Source organism: Pagrus major, chromosome 6 (genome assembly GCF_040436345.1).
Source record: "Pagrus major chromosome 6, Pma_NU_1.0".
Classification (NCBI taxonomy): domain Eukaryota; kingdom Metazoa; phylum Chordata; class Actinopteri; order Spariformes; family Sparidae; genus Pagrus; species Pagrus major.
In genome coordinates, this window is record NC_133220.1 from 26480223 (window position 1) to 26505085 (window position 24863).

Here is a 24863-nt window from a genome sequence, read left to right on the forward strand (position 1 = left end):
CACATAAAATCATTGTTGAAAACCACATGAAAGAAACTTGTTTTTTTCTTTATTCACTAATGTCTCAAATTTTTATTTAATGATGACTTTTCGTGAAATGTGACCCCATTCCCTCACACATACTGGCTATACAAGCATTACGGTTCTCGTCAAAGATAACACAGCCTGCTGGTTTCTAATTTTCCAAAGTACGGTCTTGAACTGCAGGTTCGAACTGAGCTAAACCAGTAAGGTCCCAATGGAGACCTTTCCATACAGCTACATCTGCTCCGGTACTGCCCCATTGTATTCCACACATAATTGATTTGATTCAGCAACAACAATAAAGTAGTAATGTCAGTGAAGGTGGTGCCCAGTATCTCAATAAATCACTCTATTGAAGTTTTTTGCTCACTATGTGTTTATGCTGACAAACACATTTTCAGGCAATTAAAGGGGGGATTTTCCATAAACGCGAAGAGCATCATTAACATATATTCATATACTGGTTTCATCCCTGTCGTCCTCAGTAGAAGTATGATGAATAGAATGCATGGGTGCACAAACTGCTGACATGTAGGAAATGTGTGTTGCACCCTTCGTGAGGTGTGAGAGGGACACATTTTCCTCCCCCAAGAGGAGCCTTAGAAGGGCCGAATGTCACGAGTAAGAAACCAAGTGTGTGAAAGATATGATTGGATACATGAATAAATAATACAGTAAGTTAAATAATTTACAGTTTAATTGATTGCAAAAACATTTTTTCCCGTTATCTCCAACCAGTTCATAAAATGAATTAAACATGATTTTTTTGTACTGTCCCTTTTATCTTCTTATCTCCATTTTTATTTCTGTTGTTTTATTCATCCCATCAGATGTTTAATAATTTATATATTTTACATTTTCCGTATGGAACATTTCCTTTTTTTCTCCTCAGTGATGAGATGGGCTTGTCTACGCTCATCCCCTGACCAATGTGTGCAATGACAGACTCAGGCTATTTGAGGGGCAGAAAAAAGAATGTGGAAAAAAAAATAAATACAAAGTTTCTCCACTTGAAAGGGCACTTTATCTTGTTTTCTTTGGACATTAGGGCCTCCACAGATGGCACCTCATCTTGTTTTATCTCCCATAGTCACATCCTCGAGGGTACTTTTGTGGTGTTTTTTGCATTAAGTCCATTATTGCCCTGGACACACTGAGCAAAATCCAAAAGGTGGACCTAGAACAAAGCAAATACTGCCTCATTTCTCTTAAGTTTCCAAATAAGGAAAGGGACTTCTTCCCTCCTGAACCTCTTGTATGGGGCCCCTAAAGGGTCACATGGTAAAAAATAATGATGTGGAAATCCCTGTACATGGGTTTCTGAACTATGTGCAGAGATTGCAAAACAATTTGTACACTGGGCACACAGAGGAGAACATTGGTTAAGCAGTCCATGAGCATGGATTAATAAACTTAGGGGGGCTAAATATACTATAAACTTTGATATTACTTTTGTCTTGTTAATTAAAATGTGTGCTTGTGTTCATTATTAAGCGAAGTGAAACAAATGTGGACGTGAACTGTGTAGTGATTTGTGCATTAACAGCTAAAGAAAAAATGTACGAGAATAACTGTAAAAAAAAAAAATAGTGTCACTCGGGCTCGGGGGGAAGTGCCCTCTTGCATGCCCCAATGGTAGATAAAACATGATAAAGTGCCCTCAAGGGTGCCCTTCTAGTGGACAAATGTGGTGAAGTGCCCTATAGGGTGCCCCACAGCTTGTGCCCTATTTTTTTCCCCCAGCGACTCAAGCATTCTGAGTCCGCCACTGTGTTGTTGTATTGTTTCCGTATTTGACAATGTCACATTAAATGACTGTATTTGAGAGCTTTTATTCAACAACTGTTAGATGATACGCTGAGATAAAGCACAAGCCAAGAAGACTACTGTGGCAAATCCTTTGTGCATGATTAATTAAAATTAATTGTATCGTGTCTAATTTAAAGTCTCTGAATGGCTGATTATCATTCTATTATGTTCTATTGTGCAGATGTCTTAAACATGCAGTCAGTCTTCTGATGTGCGAGCTCGGTTTAGCAATCAGTGTGTACAGATTTCCACATAAAGTAATGTTTTTTTTGCACAACTTGCCCCTCAACAGGTAGGAAATGTACCTAGCTGATGATCTGATGTTATAGTGCTTTATCCGTTCTTGTTCTTTCATCTTTGAGACCGGCACCTTTAAATAACCTCGTCCTGTTGGTGCTCTAACCTCCTGATGACACGATCATGTGTTTTTCAAAATGTGTATCATCACGCTTCAAGCAGACTCTTGGGAATAAATCATCATGTGCAGCAAGTGCAGTAAAGAAGCTCTCCTGGGACACATATAACAAGGACTTATTGGAAGCATGCTATCATCAAAGCTATTACCTTTTGAAAGGAATAAATATACATGGGCAGAAGCAGCATTGATGTAACACATAAAACTACTTTTTATAGACTAACTGCTGATGCTGTTTTCTAAGATTTCTCACTGTTGGCAGACTGTTAGAAAGGAATAAACACAGACACATTACTATCAGAATGTACGGTAGGCAGCTATGTTTTCCACTTTCACATTCAGCTCCTGCTTTTGCTCTGTTTGGCCTCGACCTGCTAACTCAGTCCTCTCATTCAGATGTGGTTCCATTTACTTTTTTTACAGGAAGAAATTGAATGGATCATATCAGATTTTATAGGCCATACAGTGTCAGCCATATGCTAAACCTCCACACAGAGCCTGCCTGTAGCCTTAAGTGCCTAATTTAGCACGTAAAATTCAATTAGACCTCTTATCGCTGAAATGTCGAGACACCTCGGATGAAGTGTACCTTCTTATGCTCCACTACATTTTTAAGCTGATAACATCCTGTTCTAATTATTGTGAGCTCTACAGTAATCCTTACCTTTGCCTTTATCTTGTACTTCTTGTTCTTCCTCTAATCACCCCTATCTTATCCCTATGTGCCTCCAGGTTCTTGCTCCGGCCTGTGGCCTGTCAGTGTACGGTCTAGATTGATGCTGTGCATACAGAAGTTCTTTGTCCTCTTCAAACTTAACAGTGTGTGAGACTCATACTGGAGAGTTTATGTATCAAGAATGATTCAGGGGGGCTGCAGTAATTCCCTTCAGGAATTTAAAACTCACCACTTTTTCCAAAATATTAACATAATGTTTTAGAGCAATGAAAAGAAAATTGCATCATTATTTCATTTTTCCTAAAATCAAAGAAAATCTGTGAACTCATCGATACTACTACGATCATACTTTGATCGTTAATGATTATACAAATTTAGTGCAACATGACTAAGAGTCATCCTGCGGTGGACATGAATGTCTGGACCAAATTTCATAGCAGTCCATCCGATAGTTGTTGAGATATTCCACTGAAAGCTAAAAAGGACAATGTGCTGGTAGTGTTTGGGCCCAGACACGCCGAAACAACATCAGTGAATGAACGCTGATGGAGGCTCAATATTGTATTTCCTCATGTCGCCTGTGCACTTGACCAAACTGCAAAGACTAGAGCAGACAGCCAGCTAACTTGTACGTTCTGCTCCTGCGTCAGAGGAAGTACCTCGCCATACCACCAGTTGGCAGTAGTCTGTATTTAACTTTCAAACCGTTGTTATTTTAAGTTAGTGTTTTTTGACACCACTCTCGCTAATGTAACCACCTCTAATTGAGAACATGTCTGATAAAAAGTTGCACATGGCACTGGTGAGGAGACAGATGTAAAAAAAAAGAAGAATTGCATGAAATGGATGAAGTCTTGGATATTACAGCGCAGGTTCAAAAGGTTTTCTCTTCCCTTTTCTGTTTCTCCTCTTGTGCACTGATTCGCCTAGCTGAACAGTCAATCAAAGTGATTTCTCTCACCGATGGGCTCTGCTGCTGTTTCTACACGCGCAATTGGCCCATAAGCAGTCAACAAGGGCCAGCAGTCTCAGACACTCACAGATGGGGTGTCAACGCCCATAGAGGAAATGTCGGGGATCACAAAAGTCAGGAGCAGACGGACTGACATTACCATCCCTCGAGCTATGTCGCTAGAATAGCTAAAAAAATCTATTAGGAAAAACTCTTTGAATAATCACATTTATCTATTAATTTACCATCATTTTAAAATCTGGATGGAAGTCTGTTTTACAAGTCCAATAATCTGAAAGTCGTACGTTTTTCATGAACAAATTCTTTGTTAGTTTTGTCTTATTGGTTGCAGAAGCTAAGTGGTGGTGATGGTGTTGACTATAATTTAGTCCAGTAGTTTGGTCCATAGCAGCATACAACAACACTGTTTATATTGCCATGGACTTTAGGTAGAATATTCATTCATTCAACTCATTCAGCTTGAGTATGATCAATGTTCCTATGGACCCACTCCAATAATACCATCTTCTGTCCTAAATGTCAAATTTGCACTCAGAGGACATCTCATGATCTAATTGGCACTGTGCCAGCAAATTTTGGCTCATTCGTTCTCCCTAAGGCCTGAATTTCATGACATTCTGGCCTTTTCTCTTGTGCCATTCGTGGGACAAACTTTATGGTTTCATCCCCTCCAGTATTGAGGATATCACAAAATCTCCACTGTGGTCTTTTGTTCTGTCTGGTGCACACTGTTTAGGATTTATTACTGTACCTGCACTAGCTATTCAAACACAGAATCCTTCATTTGATAATAGTAACCTATGTCTTGTAATTCCAGTCATTCTTTCCTCATGATCGTTATGTGTCTCCTTCACATTTTTTTTCCACAACATTCTTGATGATAGCTTCAATTTATTGTACCTTTAGTTCAGGTCTTACTCTTCAGAGAGACCTTGAATAACAACTGCAGCTATCATTTTGTACTAGTGGTCTATCTTTGCTCCTGTCCTCAATGCCAAACAGAACACACACGACAATGAACTTGTCGCTGTGTTGGTAATATTTGTTGCTTAAGCAGTGACACAACCTGGGGCAAAGTGAGGGAAATAACCCAGTTTCCTGGCCTAGATACCTGAATCCCCTCGGTTTTAGTTTGACCTTGAAATCGATCAACATCAATGTGACGCCACATACATGCTCTTACTGTACTTGTTCGTATGTTTGCATGACCAGTATGAATGAACCTGTGTGTTTGTTATTGTGTGTTCTCTTGTTAGGAGCCGATCACAGCCTGTCTGTTGAGCGCAGCCTTCTTCGGTGCCCTGGGCTCTTCTTTCATTTACGGCTACAACCTCTCCGTGGTCAACGCCCCTGCTTCGGTGAGTCAGACTTTTAAATCGTCTCGTAGGACTGCTTGTACAGAACCACCATTGATTTCTCTCCCTTTGTTAACACTGCTAGGAATCAATAAACATTCACTAAGATGGTGCTTCAGAAGCAGAGTTAATGAAGTTAGCTTCGCCTCTCATTTGTTCACAAGTTTATAAACAATGTCATCATTATATTAAACCTCATTATGAAGTGCTTTCATTCCTGGACACGCCTTTTTGGGAAAAAACTTATCTTCTGTTTGCCTACCACAATACTGCTGGCTTGGTTTCACAGTGTTTGCATGCAAATCCATCAGAACAGTGGTGTGAAAAGAATTCTGATGTGTAAATAAGTAAATGTACTAATACCACAATGTAAAAATGCTCCACTACATGTAAAAGTCTGCATTCAAAACATAAATCAAAGTATGTAAGGGAAGCTATGGCTCCAATGTAAATAGAAAGAACTATAAAATGAATCAGTCTTAAAAAGTTTAATATTAAAGCCGCTATGAGGAACTTTTAATTTTGATTCTGGCGGCTCCTGTGGACAAAAGCGGTATGAGCACCACCAGCTTGTGGTTGAAGAGGTTAATCTGGCCAGCGTTTACATTTGTTTAGAAAGCAAATGGACAAAAGATTTTAATATTGTTTGCAGGATGCATGGTTAGGTAATGTATCTAAATGACGTTATATAAGATTATTATGTGCGATATGACTATGGTGAAACAAAGTAAAATTTGTTTTTGTGCCCTACAGTTTCTTTCTTTCTTTCTTTCTTTCTTTCTTTCTTTCTTTCTTTCTTTCTTTCTTTCTTTCTTTCTTTCTTTCTTTCTTTCTTATCCAACCCAGATAAATCAGAATAATTTTAATAACTACACAGAAAACAACCCATCTTTTCGCTGAGGTTCTTATTTGCTCATGTCGGTCATATAGCGTTGTCAGTTTTAACTGACACTGTTTCACAACCAATTATAAAGCAAATGGACAAAAGATTTTAATATTGTTTGCAGGATGCATGGTTAGGTAATGTATCTAAATGACGTTATATAAGATTATTATGTGCGATATGACTATGGTGAAACAAAGTAAAATTTGTTTTTGTGCCCTACAGTTTCTTTCTTTCTTTCTTTCTTTCTTTCTTTCTTTCTTTCTTTCTTATCCAACCCAGATAAATCAGAATAATTTTAATAACTACACAGAAAACAACCCATCTTTTCGCTGAGGTTCTTATTTGCTCATGTCGGTCATATAGCGTTGTCAGTTTTAACTGACACTGTTTCACAACCAATTATAAAGTCCTTGTTGATTTTAAGTTTGTAAATGCATGACATTTTACTGAACGCTGTGTAGACAAAATAATGCAAAATAATAACATAATCAGTGAAATTTGCAACCAACCTAAACAACAATGTTTTACTCAAAGCTTACGTCTCTAACTATATATTTCATGCCCACCTGATCATTTTCCCTGCACCTATCTCTTGACAACTGTACACCTGCTCTGAAGATTGCTTCATGTACCTCATTCTCCCTATGTTCATCTGTTGGAAAAGGCGTATGCAAGATTTCTGTGCATACACATACATCAGGCCCCTAGTACCTTACTGGTTTAGGGCAATCTTGTGTGTAAACTCTAAATAAATGATGTGAGGATATCCCCTCATATGGGCTTCACGAGGTTCACGAAACACATAAATGCACAAACTGCCTCAACAACCAGCTCTGACTCTGCAATGCTTTCAGTAAAGATCTTAGCTCTGCATCATCAACCCACCAGCTTCACTTCCAACACTTCAATCCACTCATTTCTTAGCCTAATCCCTCAAAAACTGAGCCTTGGTTTCTCCAAAAGCATCTTAGGGCTTAAAAACTTTCTCAGGATTGAGAGGTGTTTCCTAAATGCATCATAACGTCGGTGATCATGACAGACTGACATTAACAACAGATATAAATCAGTTTTCTGAAACTTTATTGAGGGTTTTTACTTGAACGTCCGTCTTGATCAGCAGGTAAATCAATCTAACTTTACAATGTTAAGATGCGCTCCTCCAGGAACATGAATCATAAGAGCAATCTAGGACAACATTCTTTTTTCATACTCAACTACTCCGAGTATAAAAGTTTTTTTCCGTCTAAAACACTTTTGCTTTTTGCTTTGACAAACACATGTAGGAGTTGTGGTAGTTGATAGAAGCACTCGCTAGAAAATTCTCTTAACTTGTTAGATCAATTGTGATTTTGAAATATCACAGAACATTTGGGATTTCACCTTTTCACCAATTTTTTTTACATTTTTTACTGTGTTGATTTACCTATCTATCAATGCTGGGAAAAGTTGTGTTGTTTAAGACTGAAACTTTTTCCATCAGAATGCGCCAACTATAAAGCTTTAAGAAGCACAAATATCCCGTCAGAACGCCCTTTCAGCTCAGTTGGTAAAACTGTTCATTATGCATTGCAAACTTTAAATGATCAAAGACAGATTGAGCTTGTTTTTTGCACAAGATCCCAATCTTCATTACTCACTTATCTAAGCCAAGACATTTCTCATTAATTCTATTGCTCTTGTAAAAGTCCCAGTGTGCTTCTACAACTAATTCACAAGTCCATGTGTATGTTGAGCAATTCCCTGTTGGTTATTCTCCTTTATAGCTTGTGCTCATCAAACAAACAAGTTGGTCATTAAGCGCTTGCTGGCCCCTCTCCGACACTGCAGGGGTCTGCCACTGCTCCTGCTGTCTTTACAAAATTCATACAAAATAAATGAGCAAGCATCTTTCCTGTTTTTCTGTTGGTTTGCCAACACAGGGATGTAAAGATCATTAAGGACCAACTCCATGTGCTTTACCCGTCCTTAACTGTGAATGAATATGAGGAAAATACAGGGTCACCAGTATCTATTACAACAAAGATTAGGACACTACCAAGGCTCAAACCATTTAATTAACCACTTTGATAACAATCCACTAAAATCACAATAAATTCTACAGATTGCATGTAAACTCTGTCAAGTGACATTCAGTTTCCCCTATGCACAGCAGGCCTCCAACAGCGAGCCAAACTTTAAGTGTTGTGAAGCTGCAATGGGCAAATGAACATTGAAAGCAGTATTAAAAATGCATGGCCATTAAATTCTAATAACTTAGCTCTTAAGACCTCAGGCATGAAATATCAGCAAAAATCTACTCATTTTAGAGTAGAAGGTTTTTTTTTTCTTGCCTCTTGCAGAAAGAGCAGTCAAATCCGGATTCCGAAGTCTTTTACTTGGAAACTGGATTTACCCAGCCAGACTTGGTTTTTTACATGTGCCTGACAAGACTCCATACAGGGGACGTATTGTTGCAACATCAGAGGGGAAGGATCAATCAAAAGGTGATGACAAGTAGTGAATCATCCTTATAATCAAGACGATTTCATTTTAAGTGCTATTGAACCTGACACTGTCGGCAGGAGCCTCTATAAGGCCAAATACGTCAGCAAGCACAGCTTAACAGTTAAATTGAAAAAAATGTGCAATTAGACAAACTCCGCTTTTTGTACTGTCGCCCTCGGACATAGTTCCAAAGTTATGGAAGATTTCAGATGCCTAAATTAAAACAACAAACAAAGAAAAAAAATTAAATACAATACATCATGTTATATGCATTTTCTTTTTTGTATGCATTTAAGGTGTCATAATTTAATGAAAAACAACATTAGGTGGGATTTTACTGTTGTGATTTTGAGTTTAAAATTCACGTCACAATGGAAAACAATTGATTCTGTTATTTAGATAATCTAAATATTTATTTATTTATTTACATGTCTTTCAGTTAATGATGACACAATGAATGTATGAAAAGGAAATATAAATAATGTGTCTTTCATTTTATTTCATTCTATTTTATTTATTTCTTTGTTTAATTTGTTTTCATTTAGGCCTTTTAAACCTTCCGTACAAAGTCTGGGTAGTGAAAGAACAAATCTGATTACTGACCTGCAGCATATCTGCACTGTTTCAACAGGTTACTGCAGTGACACGTTCCAAATGATTTCCTGCATTAACTTATTTGTCTGGGCAAAATGCCGGTCAGGTCGCAAATAAACATCTATTGACATCTGTGTTTGACACTGGGAATTACAGGTAAATCTGGGCGAACGTCTTACCGACAGAGCTTGGTGTGTTTTTGCAAGGAGTGATGTCAGTCAGATTCTTCTCGGTAATAATGACTCTCTTCCATGAGAATTAGCTGTCTGAACTGCAATGAAAATAAGGATGAAGGTACTGAAACGCCTTTAGAAAGCAGTGTAGGCTGTGACCCCTCTTCTTTAAAAAATGAGGTTTTTTATTTCATAACCATGAGCTGCCAGCATGGGTCTCAAGTGTTTAAACACCATATTCATTGACCAACCGTCGCAGCTCACGGTTACCAGAAATTGTTAATGTGGCACGATTTGATAATGATGTATTTCAGTGTTCAACACTATAAATGATCTTATGCTATTAAACAACTCCTCAGATAAATTAGAGCTCCTTCCTTGACAGTATTTTTTATATTTGTGATTTTCAACACTGAGGCACTTCAGACATTATGTACTGCATGATGGGAAGATCCAGTCTGTTTTCAGTTGTTTGTGTTTACATTTGGATTGTGGGCTTGGCCTTTAAATTTTATGAAAAAAGTGAACCATGTAATCATTCACCTTTCAAATGATGAATGATGAAAATTAAAGTCATCTCTCTTTTGTGTCGCAGTTCATTAAAGCTTTCTACAATAAGACATGGGTCGAGAGATACGGGGAGCCCATTGCAGCAGAGACAGCCACCCTCCTCTGGTCCATCACGGTGTCCATCTTCGCTATCGGAGGCCTTCTCGGAGCGCTGTCGGTCTCTTTTATCATCAGAGTACTGGGAAGGTGAGTCAACACACTTGTACCCATAATTAAGTTTTGTTCATGTAACACAGATAAATGATTCTCCTACAGTTGTATCAGCCATGGGACCCGAATCATTAAATCAGATAAGTAGATTAGTCAGCTTACTCTGACTTCCTGAAGCTGACTTTTAGCTCGGGCACATCACAACGATAATGCTCTCCGGAACAGCTTCAGTTCAGAGGATCAGATATAAATGTATAGGTCAGGTGAGAACCTACTATTAACTGATCACATTAGGGACCAAAACTCAATGGGTAGATTTCGGAAAACATCACGGTTCCGCTTAAAATAGCTGCTTTCTTAACAATCATTATTGACTACTTGCCTCTCATAGGGCTCAAGCCCAGGTCACCTGTGTGAAGGCCCAATGAATGATCCATGTGACCATCCCCAACCTCCTCTTGTCTTAAACTTACTGGCTCTTTCTACTGCCTCCGTCCTGTGCTCTTGTCACTGTCCTCTGCTGCTGTTACTGCACCTTTATACATGTGTGTACTATTTATGACTAGGCGAGGTAAACCGTCACACTTACACGCTGCCCTCTATTGGATCGGCAGGTCTATTGCCATGAGACTGGGCTGCTTCCAATATACTGTATAGCCAGAAACTCGTCGAGCAGAAGTTAGCCAGCCACCTAAATACGCTTGATTCTGTCATCAAGATCCATGCATCATTCCCTGAGAAATTGATCAAAAATGCTCTATTTTCTATTCATCAATTTTATTTATATATAGCCCAAAATCACAATCACATTGCCTCAGTGGGCTTTACAAACTGTACAGTGAACAACATCCTCTGTCCTTAGACCCTCGATTCGAGTGAGGAAAAACTTTATTAAACTTGCCATATTAAGTTAGAAAAAAAGATGGTCAGGCAAGAACACTCTTGCATAGACTTGTAAAGTGGAATAGTGTTTTACTACTTAACTGTGAAAAACATTTTCCAAGAGAAACACTTCACTGCTTTACTTTAGCTCTTCGTGGCTTGGTGCAAACACTTGGCAAGGTTTACCTTCATCCCAGTATGTGACATATACACATACATTATTCATTTCCTGCTCCTTCTTTCAGAAGCTTAGGAAACAATGCTGCTGTGTGCTCTCTCTTTTCTTTGTCAGGCTCTCAGCTCTCACTTTCCTTTATTACCATCCATAGCTTCTTTCTCCTCCCCCTGACAGTCACTAAATCACTGTCTACGACTGTTAGCACAGCGCAGGAGATGCAGGAGTTCTCTATGTACATAGGCACTTACAGTAATAGAGCATGGCAAGAGCCAGAGTGACTTTTCTCAAGGGATTCTCACTGTGGTTTATCGGTATAATTTACTTTTGTGGATTTGCCATCGCCTTCTACTACAGTACATCAGTAGCACATTGTCTCTCCCAGCTAGATGTCGAGATACATAAGAAACACTCTAAATCAATACAGTAGTTCTGCAAAAAAAAAAAATAGCAAGCTGTGAGGAAGACTGTGAGATGATCCAATTAAGTGATTGCAGATCAGTTTTGAGGCGGTATTTGTGACAATGTTATCTTTCAGTGACACAGTAATTTTTCTAAATGACTTGTTTAAATGATTTAGTAACAGATTTCAGTGCCTCTTTTTCTCACTGCCTCTCAGGTCTCCCTATTTCCTTCTATTTTTTTCTTTAAATGCCCTGAAAACATTGTTGCCAATCAGCTGAACAATGGTACCCATGTGTACAATTTTTGGGTTATTTTACATGAGTCATGTCCATATTTGTGTTTCTTGTCCTCGATTTTCTCATTGGCTTATAGGTGATTTCACATATCCTGTTAGCCAGTCAGTGTTTTGTAACATTAGGATAAAAATCTGATGACACTTGCGTTGTTGTTTGCTTATGATCCACCTGTCACGATTTGTGAGTGTGAGCCAAACAGAACAAAGATCAAGATGCAGACAGACTGGTGCCACTCAAATCAGTTATTGCACCAGTGAGGCTTTCAGGCAGGTGCAGGTGGGAATGGGTAGTTTCGGTTAGAAAACCACATAGCAACTGTTACAAACTAGCAAATGACTGGGGAAAGAGGCTGGTATGTACTGTGGCACTGATCAGGGAAAGTGGACAGGTACAGGTAGGAACATAGGCGGGGAAGGTCAGGTAACTGTAGGGCAGGAGGGAGGGGCTGGATATAAGAGTCTGGTGACTGGGCAGCCTGGTCAGTGGCCCTATGCTACCCATAGTTACCCCTCTTGCATTACTTCCCCTCTAATGCAGAATTTAATCATTTATTAAGAATTAATAAGAATGATTTATTGATAAGAATAAAAAAAAATCCATGTCAGGGTGTGGTGAGATTCTCCAGAGACTGGGGTTCAGCTTCTGTGTGTGATCAAGAATCAAGACTGATTAGCTTTTAAGTTATGATACGTCAAATTAACGTACATTAGTTAACGTAATTCAGTTACGTAACGGAAGTTATGTCAGTAAAACGACTGAACACACTTATTTTAACCCAAAATATGAACCTAACCCAACCGCAACTGTTTGACAACGCAAATAACAGTCAACAATAACAGTCCAGAAAGTCTTGACATGTCACCATATGTGAATTATTTGTCAGCAAGCTTTATTTTCAAAGTCTCACCGTACGTTGCATTATTGTTAGTTTAACCACTGAGCTATCCAAAAGTGCAAAACTAGGCTGGGAGCAAGAACGTGTTAGAATGGCAATGATGGCAAGGAAATGCATGGGGGAAGAGAGAGGTGACTGAAGGAAGGAGCAGAGAGGAAGAATAAGATGAAAACAGGACTGAGATAGGTGTTTTGGTGCAGATTAGAGTTTTTCTACCCTAATGCTTGTTTAGAAATACTTAAGATTTAAAGCCAAGTTTTCGGCATTGATTTGCCATTATTTCTGACAAGTCTTACACAAATATTATGTTTCTTTTGCAGGCATGATTATTATTTTTCGCAACTAAACATTTGCTTATGTGTTTTTATGTTATAATATTGCCTTTAATTCTGCATACTATCATTTCTTTGTGCTACCAAAGGACAAATAAATTACCTTGTTCCTTGATTCTTAATGGAAATGGCTGAGGATTTTTGTATTTTTGGTTACTTGGCAAAAATACAGTACATGGTGTTTGATAGTTTCCAAAGACAGAAATGTGTCGAGGGATGCTGAAAAAGGCATTTTCCTCAGAGTGAGCAGCTGTGGTTTGACAACTTATTCTCCACTGTGAGACCCAATCTCTCTGCCTCTGTGATGAGTTTCTCAGGTTTCGGCCCAGCTGTGTTTCGTCACCTCGGTGCAGGGCTGCACAGCTGTACGCCCTTCTACCCCACAGGGACAGACTCTGGCACTGACAAAATCACCTCAGTGCCCTGAAATATTACACATTCAAAAGAATCTATTATCTGCTAATGATGAGGTTCTGACTTTCTGAGCAGGGAGAGACTTATGAAGCTTTTATTTGAAGTCGCATGAGAAAATCAGGATGCCCTTGCGAGTCACCTTGGATTTCTCAGGTGGCGATCCTCGCTGTTTTGATGAGCCTGAAACGTATTATTCATTCTCGCTCCGTATTCTCTGCAAGACATCTTTGGGCCAGCTGGTAGTTTTTCACAATGTCTTGGAAAGGTTGAAATTCAGATGTCAGGGAGAAGAGCTGAATATATAATCGCAGATAAGGACACATGGAGCAATTTAAGAGAAAAGTATTTCAAAGTGGGACCAACTGGTTCATTAAAAGTTTGCCAGTCAAGTTTAAGTACATTTAAAAAAACAATAAACAAAACAAAACATGACGCCGAAATATGATTACCCTGAAACATTTTTGTTATACACAATAAAGAGAGAATGTTAAAAAATGGTAATTATGATGATATGTCATTAACACGAGTGTGATCCAAGTGCAGGACATGGATTACAGTAAGAAATTACTTTAACTAGCAAGAAGATTTGGCCTTAACGTGTGTATATGGCAGAGGTGCAACAACAACATGCCGATTACTGTAGTGTGAGGAGAGAAGACTGATGACACATCACAGTGCTGCTGCATCACTCCAGAATCAACAGGAGAGCACATATTTCCTTGACCTCTGTTCGCCGCACAGGAACCCTGCAGTCACAACTTGACAAATCCCAGAGCTCTGTGGCCGCTCCCTTCAAATGTCAAGTACAAGTTTCAAGTTAATCCCAAAAAGTTTGATTTGATGAGAGAATGAAGGCCGTCTACATGCACCGCTAGTCTGAGTCACCAGAGGAGAGGGAGAGTCAGCTCGGCCTTCATGAATAGTGCGCTGAGAGTGGCATTGCACCCACATCATGATTAAAGTGGTATATATCTCTTTATTCTTATAAATAAAGCACCTTTCAGTCCTTCTAAATACATAATGAATATTCTGAATTAAGCCTTAATCAATTTTTCTCAGACATAAAGCAACCTGAAGCTTGAATGGTCATGAACAGCCTCCTTTGGAGAATAGATATAGATTTTTCTGCTTTGCCGGCTTTGAACAAAAGTACATATCCACTCTTTATCCTCTCGCAGCCATGAATGGCTGCGAGAGGATAAAAAAGACTGATAAAGACTGATAAAGACTGTCTTTTGTTACTTGAATGTAAGAAATAAATCATCATGCTCATTTTGACAAATAGCAGTGAATAAACAACCTCTGCACAAGGATTATGATTTATATAATTTTGCGTTTGATCATTATCTAGCTTTTCCTATAGTGATGTTCTCTGCTCAGGTCGTCTCTCTTTTTCTAACCATATTCTCTTCTTGATTTTAGAAAGGGAACCTTGCTGCTGAATAACGGCTTTGCTGTCATAGCTGCTCTCCTGCTGGCCCTGGGCGAGACAGCAAAATCTTTTGAGATGCTCATCGTTGGCCGGTTTATAATCGGAGTCGACTCTGGTGAGTGTTTCATGTATTATGCTTGGGTTACTGTTAGTTTCTATGGTTTCAACGGAAAATATAGATCTTTTAAAAATCAAGTACAAACCTTGGTAGCAAATTTGATTTGAAATTTATAATCAAGTTACACGAGAAACTTACCCGTGAAGGAATTAAAGTATGGGGGTGCTCAATATTAGACTTGGGTCCCCATCAATGCCACATATTGAAGTTCCCTAAATTAAATACACTGAGCTGCTGAACACTGAATCAATCAAAAAAGTTAATATTTTATCTGAATCCTCTAATGAAATCCAAAACTTTTCTTAATTTATAAGTATAAAAAATGACAAAGGTGTAAAAATCCCAGAGATGAATATTAGAGGCTTGTAATCCAGCCACAGGGAATAAGAACAATCAATGGGAATTGTCAGATATTGGGGAGAGTTTACTTCATCAGTAAGCAACAAGACTTTGATTTTTGAGGACTCACTTTCCAGAATGCACGTCTTTCATCACAGAGATGGAGCTTATCATCAGTGCTCATTCATCCCTGTCCCTGTGGCTTATCTAACCTGCAGACTCACACTTCAGGGAGATTAAACTGTAGTGACCAAAAATCAGTCAGGCAGATGCTTGACTTCACACAGCTGATGGTAGAAACTGATCAAGTGAAATACAATTTTTTGTACATCTCATTAGCACTTAACTCCTGAATAGTGCTACCTAAATCCTCAGGTAAGCCTTTGCAAAGTTTCTGTCAAATCACAGATAAGTTAAAACTGAACGTTTCTTTCTGTTGCAACTTTACGTTTTTTCAGGTTGAATTTTCTGAACACTGTGCTCAACATAGGTTAGATTTGCACATAAAACCACTTGGTTAGGGTTAGGAAAAAATCATGGTTTGGCTTGAAATACCCGTTTTGGTCGTGACAACCACGGATGGAGATGGTCTGACTTCTTGTGAAAAATAGACACAAAAACAGATGGAAATGTCCCCATGTGTCCTTAAAAGTATTCCACAGTGTGACTTGAACTGCGGTCGGCCGTTTGGCAGCCTTGTTGGCTTCTAATGACACCACATTAGTTAGTGAAAGGTGGCTTATGAGCATATAATACGTGATATACCACCTTTCTATGGTTTGCAGAAACTTTAACTGCTAACATTATATGCTGGTGACTTCTGCTACACACACAGTTGAATTATCCCCTTGGTGCCTCGGTAGATCTGTACAACTTTGTGCTACACTTTGACTTTGACCACTGCACTGATTTGCTAGTATAATTGGCTAGCCACACAAATCCATCATGTGAGTGCCAGTCAAAGTTTTTATTCCAAGATTTTTGTTGTAAAAAAGTCATTTGAGTGAGATAAAATCTCTGTTTGGCTGGATTAGTTGAGTTTCCAAAGTGTCCAAAAACAAGATCCAGTTCACCTGCAAAGAAACGTTTTCACTGCAGAGCACAATCACTTGTTCACAGTTTCTCAACCATGGTAATTGATTTGTGCAAAAAGCTGTGTGAGGATCAAATGTTCTGTCACTGCTGACCTTTTCTGATGCACAGCCCATCAATGGACCCATAACATTACCACACAATTCAATAGGTTTCTCACATGTTGAATGCTGTTGGTGCACGTTTTAGGCTGTTGATTTCTCTGGGCTTGTGTAATTTTAAGGGAAAAACAACACAGATTGAGATACAGATTCAGAACAATTCAAACATGTGTTTACAGACTGCTGAAGGCTGAAGATAAGAGAAACATGGATTTCTTTTCTCCCTCTCTAAAAGAGGCATTTCAGTGCATTTATGTATAATATTAAACATGAATCTGTCCTCTGTCCTTTCCATGGCACAAACCATCGCAAGATGTTTATTTATTTGTTTCTCTGACAGGTATCGCTCTCAGCGTGCTTCCTATGTACCTGGGAGAGATAACGCCAAAACATATCAGAGGTTCCATCGGCCAGTTCAACTCCATCCTGATCTGCTTGGGAGTGTTCACAGGACAAGTGCTGGGTCTGCCCGAGCTGCTGGGACAGGTCAGTGTTGCTAGAGATTTTAGACTGTGGGGAAATATATACAGTTAGTAGTATTTGTGCTGTTACATAGGCTTTCAATGGGACATGATGAAGGCTGAAGGTTAGATTTAGCTTTTCGGCGCATTTTTTTTAATTTTACTAGAGTCAGAAAATCCAAATAAGGACAACAAAGTTAGATTCAGAATCTGGTTTATTGCCAAAGTAGGTTTTCATATATAAGGAATTTGCCTTGGTGAGTTAAAGAAGATATAAAGAGAGATGGATTCAAGTACTAGAGGTCAAGAAGCAAGGATAGAATTACGAATAACATGTGACAAATTTGAAGCCTGTGTGTAAAGTGAAGCTTGTTGTGAGCCCGGGAAAAGATTGCAGAAGAGATTAATTGACTTATAGGTCATGAGGGAATTAAGTGATTTGTTACTTTAATGTGGAGCTATTGTCTAACAATCATAGAGGAGCTGCATCTTCAAGCATTTACATTAATTAATTTCAGCCACTGTGGGTGCTATTGGTGGGTATTTTGCATTGCCCAACATAACACACACAAACATTTTACTATCAATAAAATGCGAACCCATCATTGGTGATGTGTTGAGTCTGTTAGTCGCAGTGCCAAGGATCTGTCTTTCAACCCAGCTCCTCAAAGAGAAGACAAACACAGTAAAAGCAACATAATAAGATTTTATGGACTTAAAAACGACAGAATAAACTGGAGTAGGCAAATGTATCCATGTACGAACATGTATTAAAACAAACACCCAATCCGATCCTGCTTTTGCTGCTATAAAGAAATGATCTTGATTCACGCTGTATTGCTGACTGAAACATTTTTCAACACATTGCATGGCTGCGTATTGCTGTGTGTGGTCAGAGGTGTAGCAGGGGCAGGAGTCATATCTGAGTTTCTGAACACATTCATTGTCTGTTGGGTGTAAATCTTTAAACTGCGCCATAAGATATTTTGTGTGGAGTCTCAGAGTATAAAGAGAGGACTACACTGGTCAGTGCAAAGAGAAAGGCCAAGAAGAGTTCACTCACTGAAGAGCTGCAACACATCCATTTGGGTTCCTGTGAAAGATTGTTCTTTCATGTTTGATCATGTGCAGGTTTGTCTCATTCACTCAGGTCAAATAAAAACCTCCTCCACAAACACATGGCTTAACATAGAAAAGGAAACACAGAAGTGTGACATTATTACAATTTAAGAGGATAAAATGGACAGGAAATGGGAAAACAAAATAACAATTATCTACCAAAAGCCCATGGTGCTATAAAGTCTTTAATGCAATTGCTACTGTAGATGCAAAGCGAAGACTGGAATAAATGCACCGAACATAAGAGAGACCCTGGATACTGGAAACTAAATCATTTACTCTCAGAAGAAAAAAAAATGTTGAGGTCACAAAGATCTTCATCGAGGACTTTTTTCAGCGAGATGTTTATAACAGTACGTCTGGAGTTCACTGATATTCAGTGTCTTGCAGATCATATACAAGAGGTATTATCTTGCATCAGTCATTCAGACCATTTAAGTTAACATATTTATTCCTCAAAGATGAGCAGACATACACAGAAACACCATCTGTACGCAGCAGAGAAACCCTTCCCCGCAGATCATCACTCAAGTCTATGGCCCTTTTAATGTTACTGTTGCAGAAGAAACAATGTCCTGTTCTCCAGGAACGCATACACTACTACACGTTTTGAACTCATGAGGTTTTATACGAGGTATAATAATGATCAGCTGTTAGTGCGCTATGACAGCAAAAAAAAAACTCATTTTGTACACTCTAACAGCGGATAACATACTATTACCTTGAACCAACAATCAACTGAATAAGCAAGTCAGTGGATCTCTCTTGTATGCTCCTCATTAGAATACAAGAAAAAAATGCTCTAAAAACCAGATCCATAATGTCCACATCCTAGACGGAGAACATAGATTTTAAAATGATTCAAAATCCCGTCAGTGTATAAGAAAAGAAAACATTACTGAACAGAAGAGTTGGAATACAATAGCACCTGTCTGCTGCTGATTGGTGACACCGATGTAGCATCATCTCAGCATCACTACAGGCAATGATAGGAAAGGTGGTGTCCTTAATCACCTCCTCAGTTTCACACCAATTCACTGCTGTCAACAACCTCATCAAGCTGTGTGACATCAGAATGAGATTTAAATGTCAAGTACTAGAGGAGCTGAAGAAGCCATGTATAGGAGGGCAGACTCCTTTAACTCTACAGCTGTGGTTCATAGTAGTAGATGCACTGGAGAGAAAGGTAGACGCCCCTGCTTGCACTTGATGATGGTAATGATCTGCCATTGCGCTATTGCTTGGCAAATGAATGACTGCACTTTGCAGAATCAGCAACATGTCTTCCTCAGCCACTTGATTAATAAACTCACGTCTTTAGCCCGCACAGGGTTTGATTGGTATCTGCCCCTTATTTCAATAAGATAGCAGCAGGACTTCTCAGTCACACCTTATTACTCCCTGGAGGAAATGTTATCCACTTTATGCCCACCGTACACCAGTTAAACCATATTGACTCAGCCTACTGCTGAGTGTTTTTCATGAGTGATCCAGTCTTCATCTGTAAATGTGATTATTCATGCGCCAGATTTTCCTTTTGTCTTTTGAGGCATACAATAGACGTTTGGCACATAAAGCCAAACTCAGTTGTGTAATGTGAACAGAGGCCAATTATACAAATCACACTACTTCTGGCACATTCTGTTGACTTTAGCTCACTGCTTGGATTTCCTCTAAACTGCTTTCCCGCATTTAAAGCATGCAGTTCTATTTTTTTAATCCAAGAGTGACCTTGTATTCCTGTTGCTGCTTTTCTGAAGTTAGGCCAAATATATCTATAACTGATGTATCCGGTGCATTGTATTGGAAAACAGTTCTGTGTGAGAGCTGTATTGTGGTGGGAAGTTGATTGCTTCTCTGTTTTTGAGTGAGCATAATTTCAATTCTGTTTACAATCACACAAAAAGTTTTCTCTACAAGTAAACACATTGGAAGCTCATTATCTATGTCGAACCAAAGACACTGGATGCCACACGGACACTGAAATAGATATACATAATAGACCTATGAATACCTGAGATACCCACCTAATTGCTGAAAATGAAAGTCAGTAAATTGAGGGATTTTAGTTGCTGTTTCTTTTTAATAAAGGGATGTTTAGAATAAAAATAAAGAAAAAAATGACAAACTCAGAAAAATACTGACATGTTTTTGTGTTTCCCAATGAAAAGGATGATAAGATGGTTAAATGGCTCCTATTGTTGTGGATTTGGCTAATATAACACTAAATATAGCAATATAGCATCATTTTTTTCATCATAATTGAAGATAATTGTTTTGGAAGCGAGTGAAGAAAAATGCAATGTATTTTTAATACTACAAAGCTGATTGAGGGATGCATGGCGACAAGGTTGTGTATCTGTTTGTGTGTAATTAATAACTGTAATATGACAATGGTGATAAAAATAAAGAAGAACAATTCAGTTGCTCGGTAAGAGTAATTTTGTTTGTGGAGAGTCCAACCTGGTCGAAGGCATTAGGAATATATTGAGTTTAAGAGGATAGAATATCTTTATAGTGACTGGATATGCTCTTATACAAATTTAATTTATTAAGGTGCCACAGCTGTTACAGCTTAACAACTGTTTCTTCATACCTGCTGTTCCAAGATGGCACAGGACTGAACAGCATTTGCATTTGTCTGTGTAATTGTTCGCATATGATATATACATCAAAGCTGCAATCATCTCGACTGCATCCACATCCTGCTTTGTTTGGGGCTTATACAGTATTGAATAGTTCCAGCAGCGCACTTGCTTTCATTCCAACATTGATGATTGAAGAGCAGCGAACATTTCTCGAAAAAGCCAGTGAATATTGGATGAAGCTACGATTTACATAATTTCCACATATTGTTGGGATTCATCTGTTTAATGTTTGCGTCACCATTTCCATGATTTTCCATTGTGTCTAATCCAACGGGAAGGAACATTATGCTTTTTCTATATCATGTATCATGCTTTGGAGGAAAATCCACCGCCACGTTTTGAGCCATTTGACTTTGACATTCAAACTTTCAAAATAAAGTTTCAAAATAATATTTTCACTTTAACTTTCAAGGAAAGTGAAGGGAGACATCAGCTCTGTTTGGAGACCCAATGTGAGCCTCTAGCTGTGAATCCCCTCACTCTTGGTTTTATTTACAGAGGATTTGGCCAAGTTCTCCTCTCCTATTTTGCTCCACTGTCACTTTGTCGTGACATTTACACACACGGGAATAGTGTCCAAGCTTCGAGAGAGCAGGTTCTCATTTTTAATTTATAAGTATTGGTTTGTCATATCCATCGTCTCGACCTACAGACCACCTTTATAAATATCATATGGAGTTGTGTGTCTTCATGCAGCCACTGTTATGCATTCATATCACCTCCACGACGCCCTTCAGGACAGCCTCTTTCCCCATCTTATGACAAGGGCATCACAGAGATATGTGACATATCTGATGATAATTTGCTGGCATTTAGTTAAGTGACACAAACAGGTTTCCTCTCAGTGGAGGCTTCTGGTAACGGGAGCCGGTCTGAGGTGTCATTTGTTGTGAGGAGCCAAATGGTGATAAGCTCTGACAAATGATAATTACTCTAACCTTCATGCTTACCCACTGACCTTCTCCCAGTAGGCACGCATGTTTTTCCAGCATTACAGCAGGAACAGGCTTTTAGCCGCTCTACCACTTAACTCTCCTGAGACACTGAATTCATCATCAGGTAATCTAGCTCACACCAGTAAGGTTGGAATCAGTGGCCTTAACGGGCCCTTATCTATATTCTGTATCCATCACACCTGCCTGTGGCTCCAGAGGGCTGTGTGAGCGGACAGCAAATCAATGGATTGTTGTATGTGTGATTGTCACAGTAATGCTATTCATTTTATATGGTTTTCCCACTGGGTCTCAGATGTCAGAGTGATGTGGTATTCTAAATGACACTGATATTTGCCTTTAGGTACCGTCTGTGTGTGTGTGTGTGTGTGTGTGTGTGTGTGTGTGTGTGTGTGTGTGTGTGTGTGTGTGTGTGTTTGTGTGCTTTCAGCTTGCAGTTTAACAGAAAAGAAACAAACAAGAAACGATCAAAGCAGCGAGAGCAGTTGAGAATTCAGTGTTTTTGGAACATGACTCTTCATTGTTTAGGTACTGGACAAGTAATTCAGTCAAGCCTGTGGCCAGATTAGATTTAGGCATTCTTGAAATTAAAGCTAGAACACAAGGAAAAAGTCATTTGTTTGTACAGTCACATAATATTAAAGGCGTAGTTGTAACTGATTTTGTTTTTGGCATCTTTGGTGCAGCGGAAAAAAAGTTGCGAACCCACCACTGATATATCTTTACCCTTTATCGCAACCCAATCGCCAGAATAAATGTTAGCCAAGTATGTTTCTGCAAAACCACAAATAAGTTAAGACTGAACATTTCTTTATGTGACCACTTTCTGTGTGTGTAGATTGAATTTTCTGCTTCTCTTTTGCACAGCGTTGTGCTTATTCTCTTCTTAGGTTTAGACACAATAAACACGTGGTTTGGCTTGAAACCTGTTTTGGTCGCCACCTTCATGGATGGAGATGGTCCGACTTCCTGTGAAAAGTAGCCACTTCGGGTCACCACAAAACACGGATGGAAACGTCTCCAGGTGTCCTTAAAAATGTCCACTGGCGTGACTCGAGCTCCAGTCCTCCATTCAACAGCCTTGTTGGCTTGTAACAATACACTACACTACATTCCCCTCCACCTTCTGCTGCGACAAGTGGCTAATAAACATATAATATGAACGTGATATGCCACATTTGGTACACATGTCAACCTTGGACATTACTGTGGTTTGCAGAAACGTTAACTGCTAACATTATATCCTGGCGACTGGGCTGTTTATCATCACCTCATGTACACATCAATCTTAACAGAGGATCATCATCATTCGTTTGGAGACATGTTTCTGGCCACCTGATGAATGTAAATCCAATAATCACTTACTTTTAGCTCCGTCTGTCTCGTCTGTGTGCTGTTTGGCAGGGCCGGCCCTGGGCATAGGCAGTATAGGCGAATGCTAAGGGCGCCGTCATCCACGGGGGGAGAAAAAAAAAAAAAAAAAAAAAAATTTTTTTTACCAGTGCTATTACTTATATTATTTCGAAATATTATATAAGCCCACAGCAACATAACTTCATAGCAAAGCCTATTAAATAATGGAGAGGCCTTTCTTCTGGGTTCCTGGCTCGTTGCACTGTACCTGCCCTCTGTGAGGGTGGGGGGAGGGGTCGAGAGGCGAGCTGCCTGAATCTGACCGGACCGTGACCCAAAGACCAAGAGAGACATTTATTGATACTGTAGCGGAAACACAATGTCCAAAAGACTGAAACCATCCGGCTCCCAGGGAAGGAAAAGAAGGAAAGAAGAGGAAGAAACACGTGAAAAGGAAAAAGGTACAGTAACGTCAATGTGATGAAGTGAATGAAACTAATATGCATCGTAGTTACCGTTGTTGGAGCAGAGTGTTAGCTTAATAGCTTACTTCGGACGATAGTAGCATTGTTTAATAATCAGTAAATAACTAGAGTCGACGTAAGTTAATGTTACTCCACCTTAAATTCATCAGGGACATTTGGAAAGTTAACGTCAGGTCTGTTCAGGTGTTATTTTAACCTGTTCACTGTGTTTTCTCTGCTTGTATGTCAGTTAAAATGCTCTGAGTTTTCCATCCACTTTATAAGTAATAGGGCAGTTGTAAGACTTTGGTTTATTGTGTCACAGTTTATATTTGTTAAAGTTTACATCAGTGTTAAAGTGCAGTTAAAGTGTATTACTTTTAATACTCCATACCTTAGCTTTCCCATATCATTCATAGGCTACATATATATATAGCTATATGTAAGTTTCACTGCACTTTACTTTAGTCTATATTAGCCTTATGTATAGCACACACCAAGCATCTGTTTTTTATTAAAATGTAACATCCAGTGGTCACATATACTTCTCTTCTCTCTTCAGATGCACTTTTAAAATATTTCACCACCACCCCCAGTGACACAGCATCAGGTGCTCCTGTCCTCTACCTCAGCACAGAGAGTGACACAGCATCAGGACTAAAGGCTGCACCAATAGACCTGCTGACTGGCCTCTCTTCTAACTGACAAAGTAAGAAAGGAGTTAGTTCACAGAGGACCATTTCAAATAAAAAACAGTTACACATTTCCCAAAAACAAAGATGGGAGAAAGTGTCCACATGACTTTTTTACCAGAGTCTTAGTCAGTGGGGAAAAATCAAAAGAAGCTGGCTGATGTACTCAAAAAAGAATGATAGCTTGCACTGCTTCTGCTGCAAAAGGTTTCCTCCCAAAGAATACAGACTGTTTTTATTTTGTATGTAAATAGAATATTCTTTAATATGTTTGTGCAATACCTTATTTATATTGTATTTTTAATGTATCACTTGTTTCTTTCTTCAGTTTTTATTTGGTGTGATATTTTTGACTTAAAAGAAATAAAATCTTGAATACATACATGTAGTTTCTGTGTGAGTGTATGAAAATTGATTGTGAAATTGACTGCGATGCAAGGGGGCGCCAGCCAAAATCTTGCCTAGGGCACCAAATTGGTCAGGGCCGGCACTGCTGTTTGGTGCTGAGCTGGTAGTGTCCATTAGACTTTTGCAGATTTTTCATTGAAAAAAGCTGAGTGAACCGAAACAGTGAAGTTGCAGG

The 24863-nt window shown here is 39.0% G+C and overlaps 1 protein-coding gene across 4 annotated transcripts in view; it reads left to right on the plus strand.

Annotated features, from left to right (window-relative positions):
• slc2a9l2 (solute carrier family 2 member 9, like 2) overlaps positions 1 to 24863 on the plus strand; it is a 115648-nt gene that overhangs the window by 11881 nt on the left and 78904 nt on the right. For 3 of the 4 annotated variants that reach the window (XM_073467806.1, XM_073467807.1, XM_073467804.1), the window contains exons 3-6: positions 5154 to 5255; positions 9985 to 10145; positions 14931 to 15055; positions 16931 to 17076. In XM_073467806.1, the coding sequence (XP_073323907.1) occupies positions 5154 to 5255; positions 9985 to 10145; positions 14931 to 15055; positions 16931 to 17076 (534 nt within the window). Of the gene's footprint in view, positions 1 to 5153; positions 5256 to 8482; positions 8622 to 9984; positions 10146 to 14930; positions 15056 to 16930; positions 17077 to 24863 lie in introns of those variants that run through there. The other variant, XM_073467808.1, reaches the window with a different exon arrangement.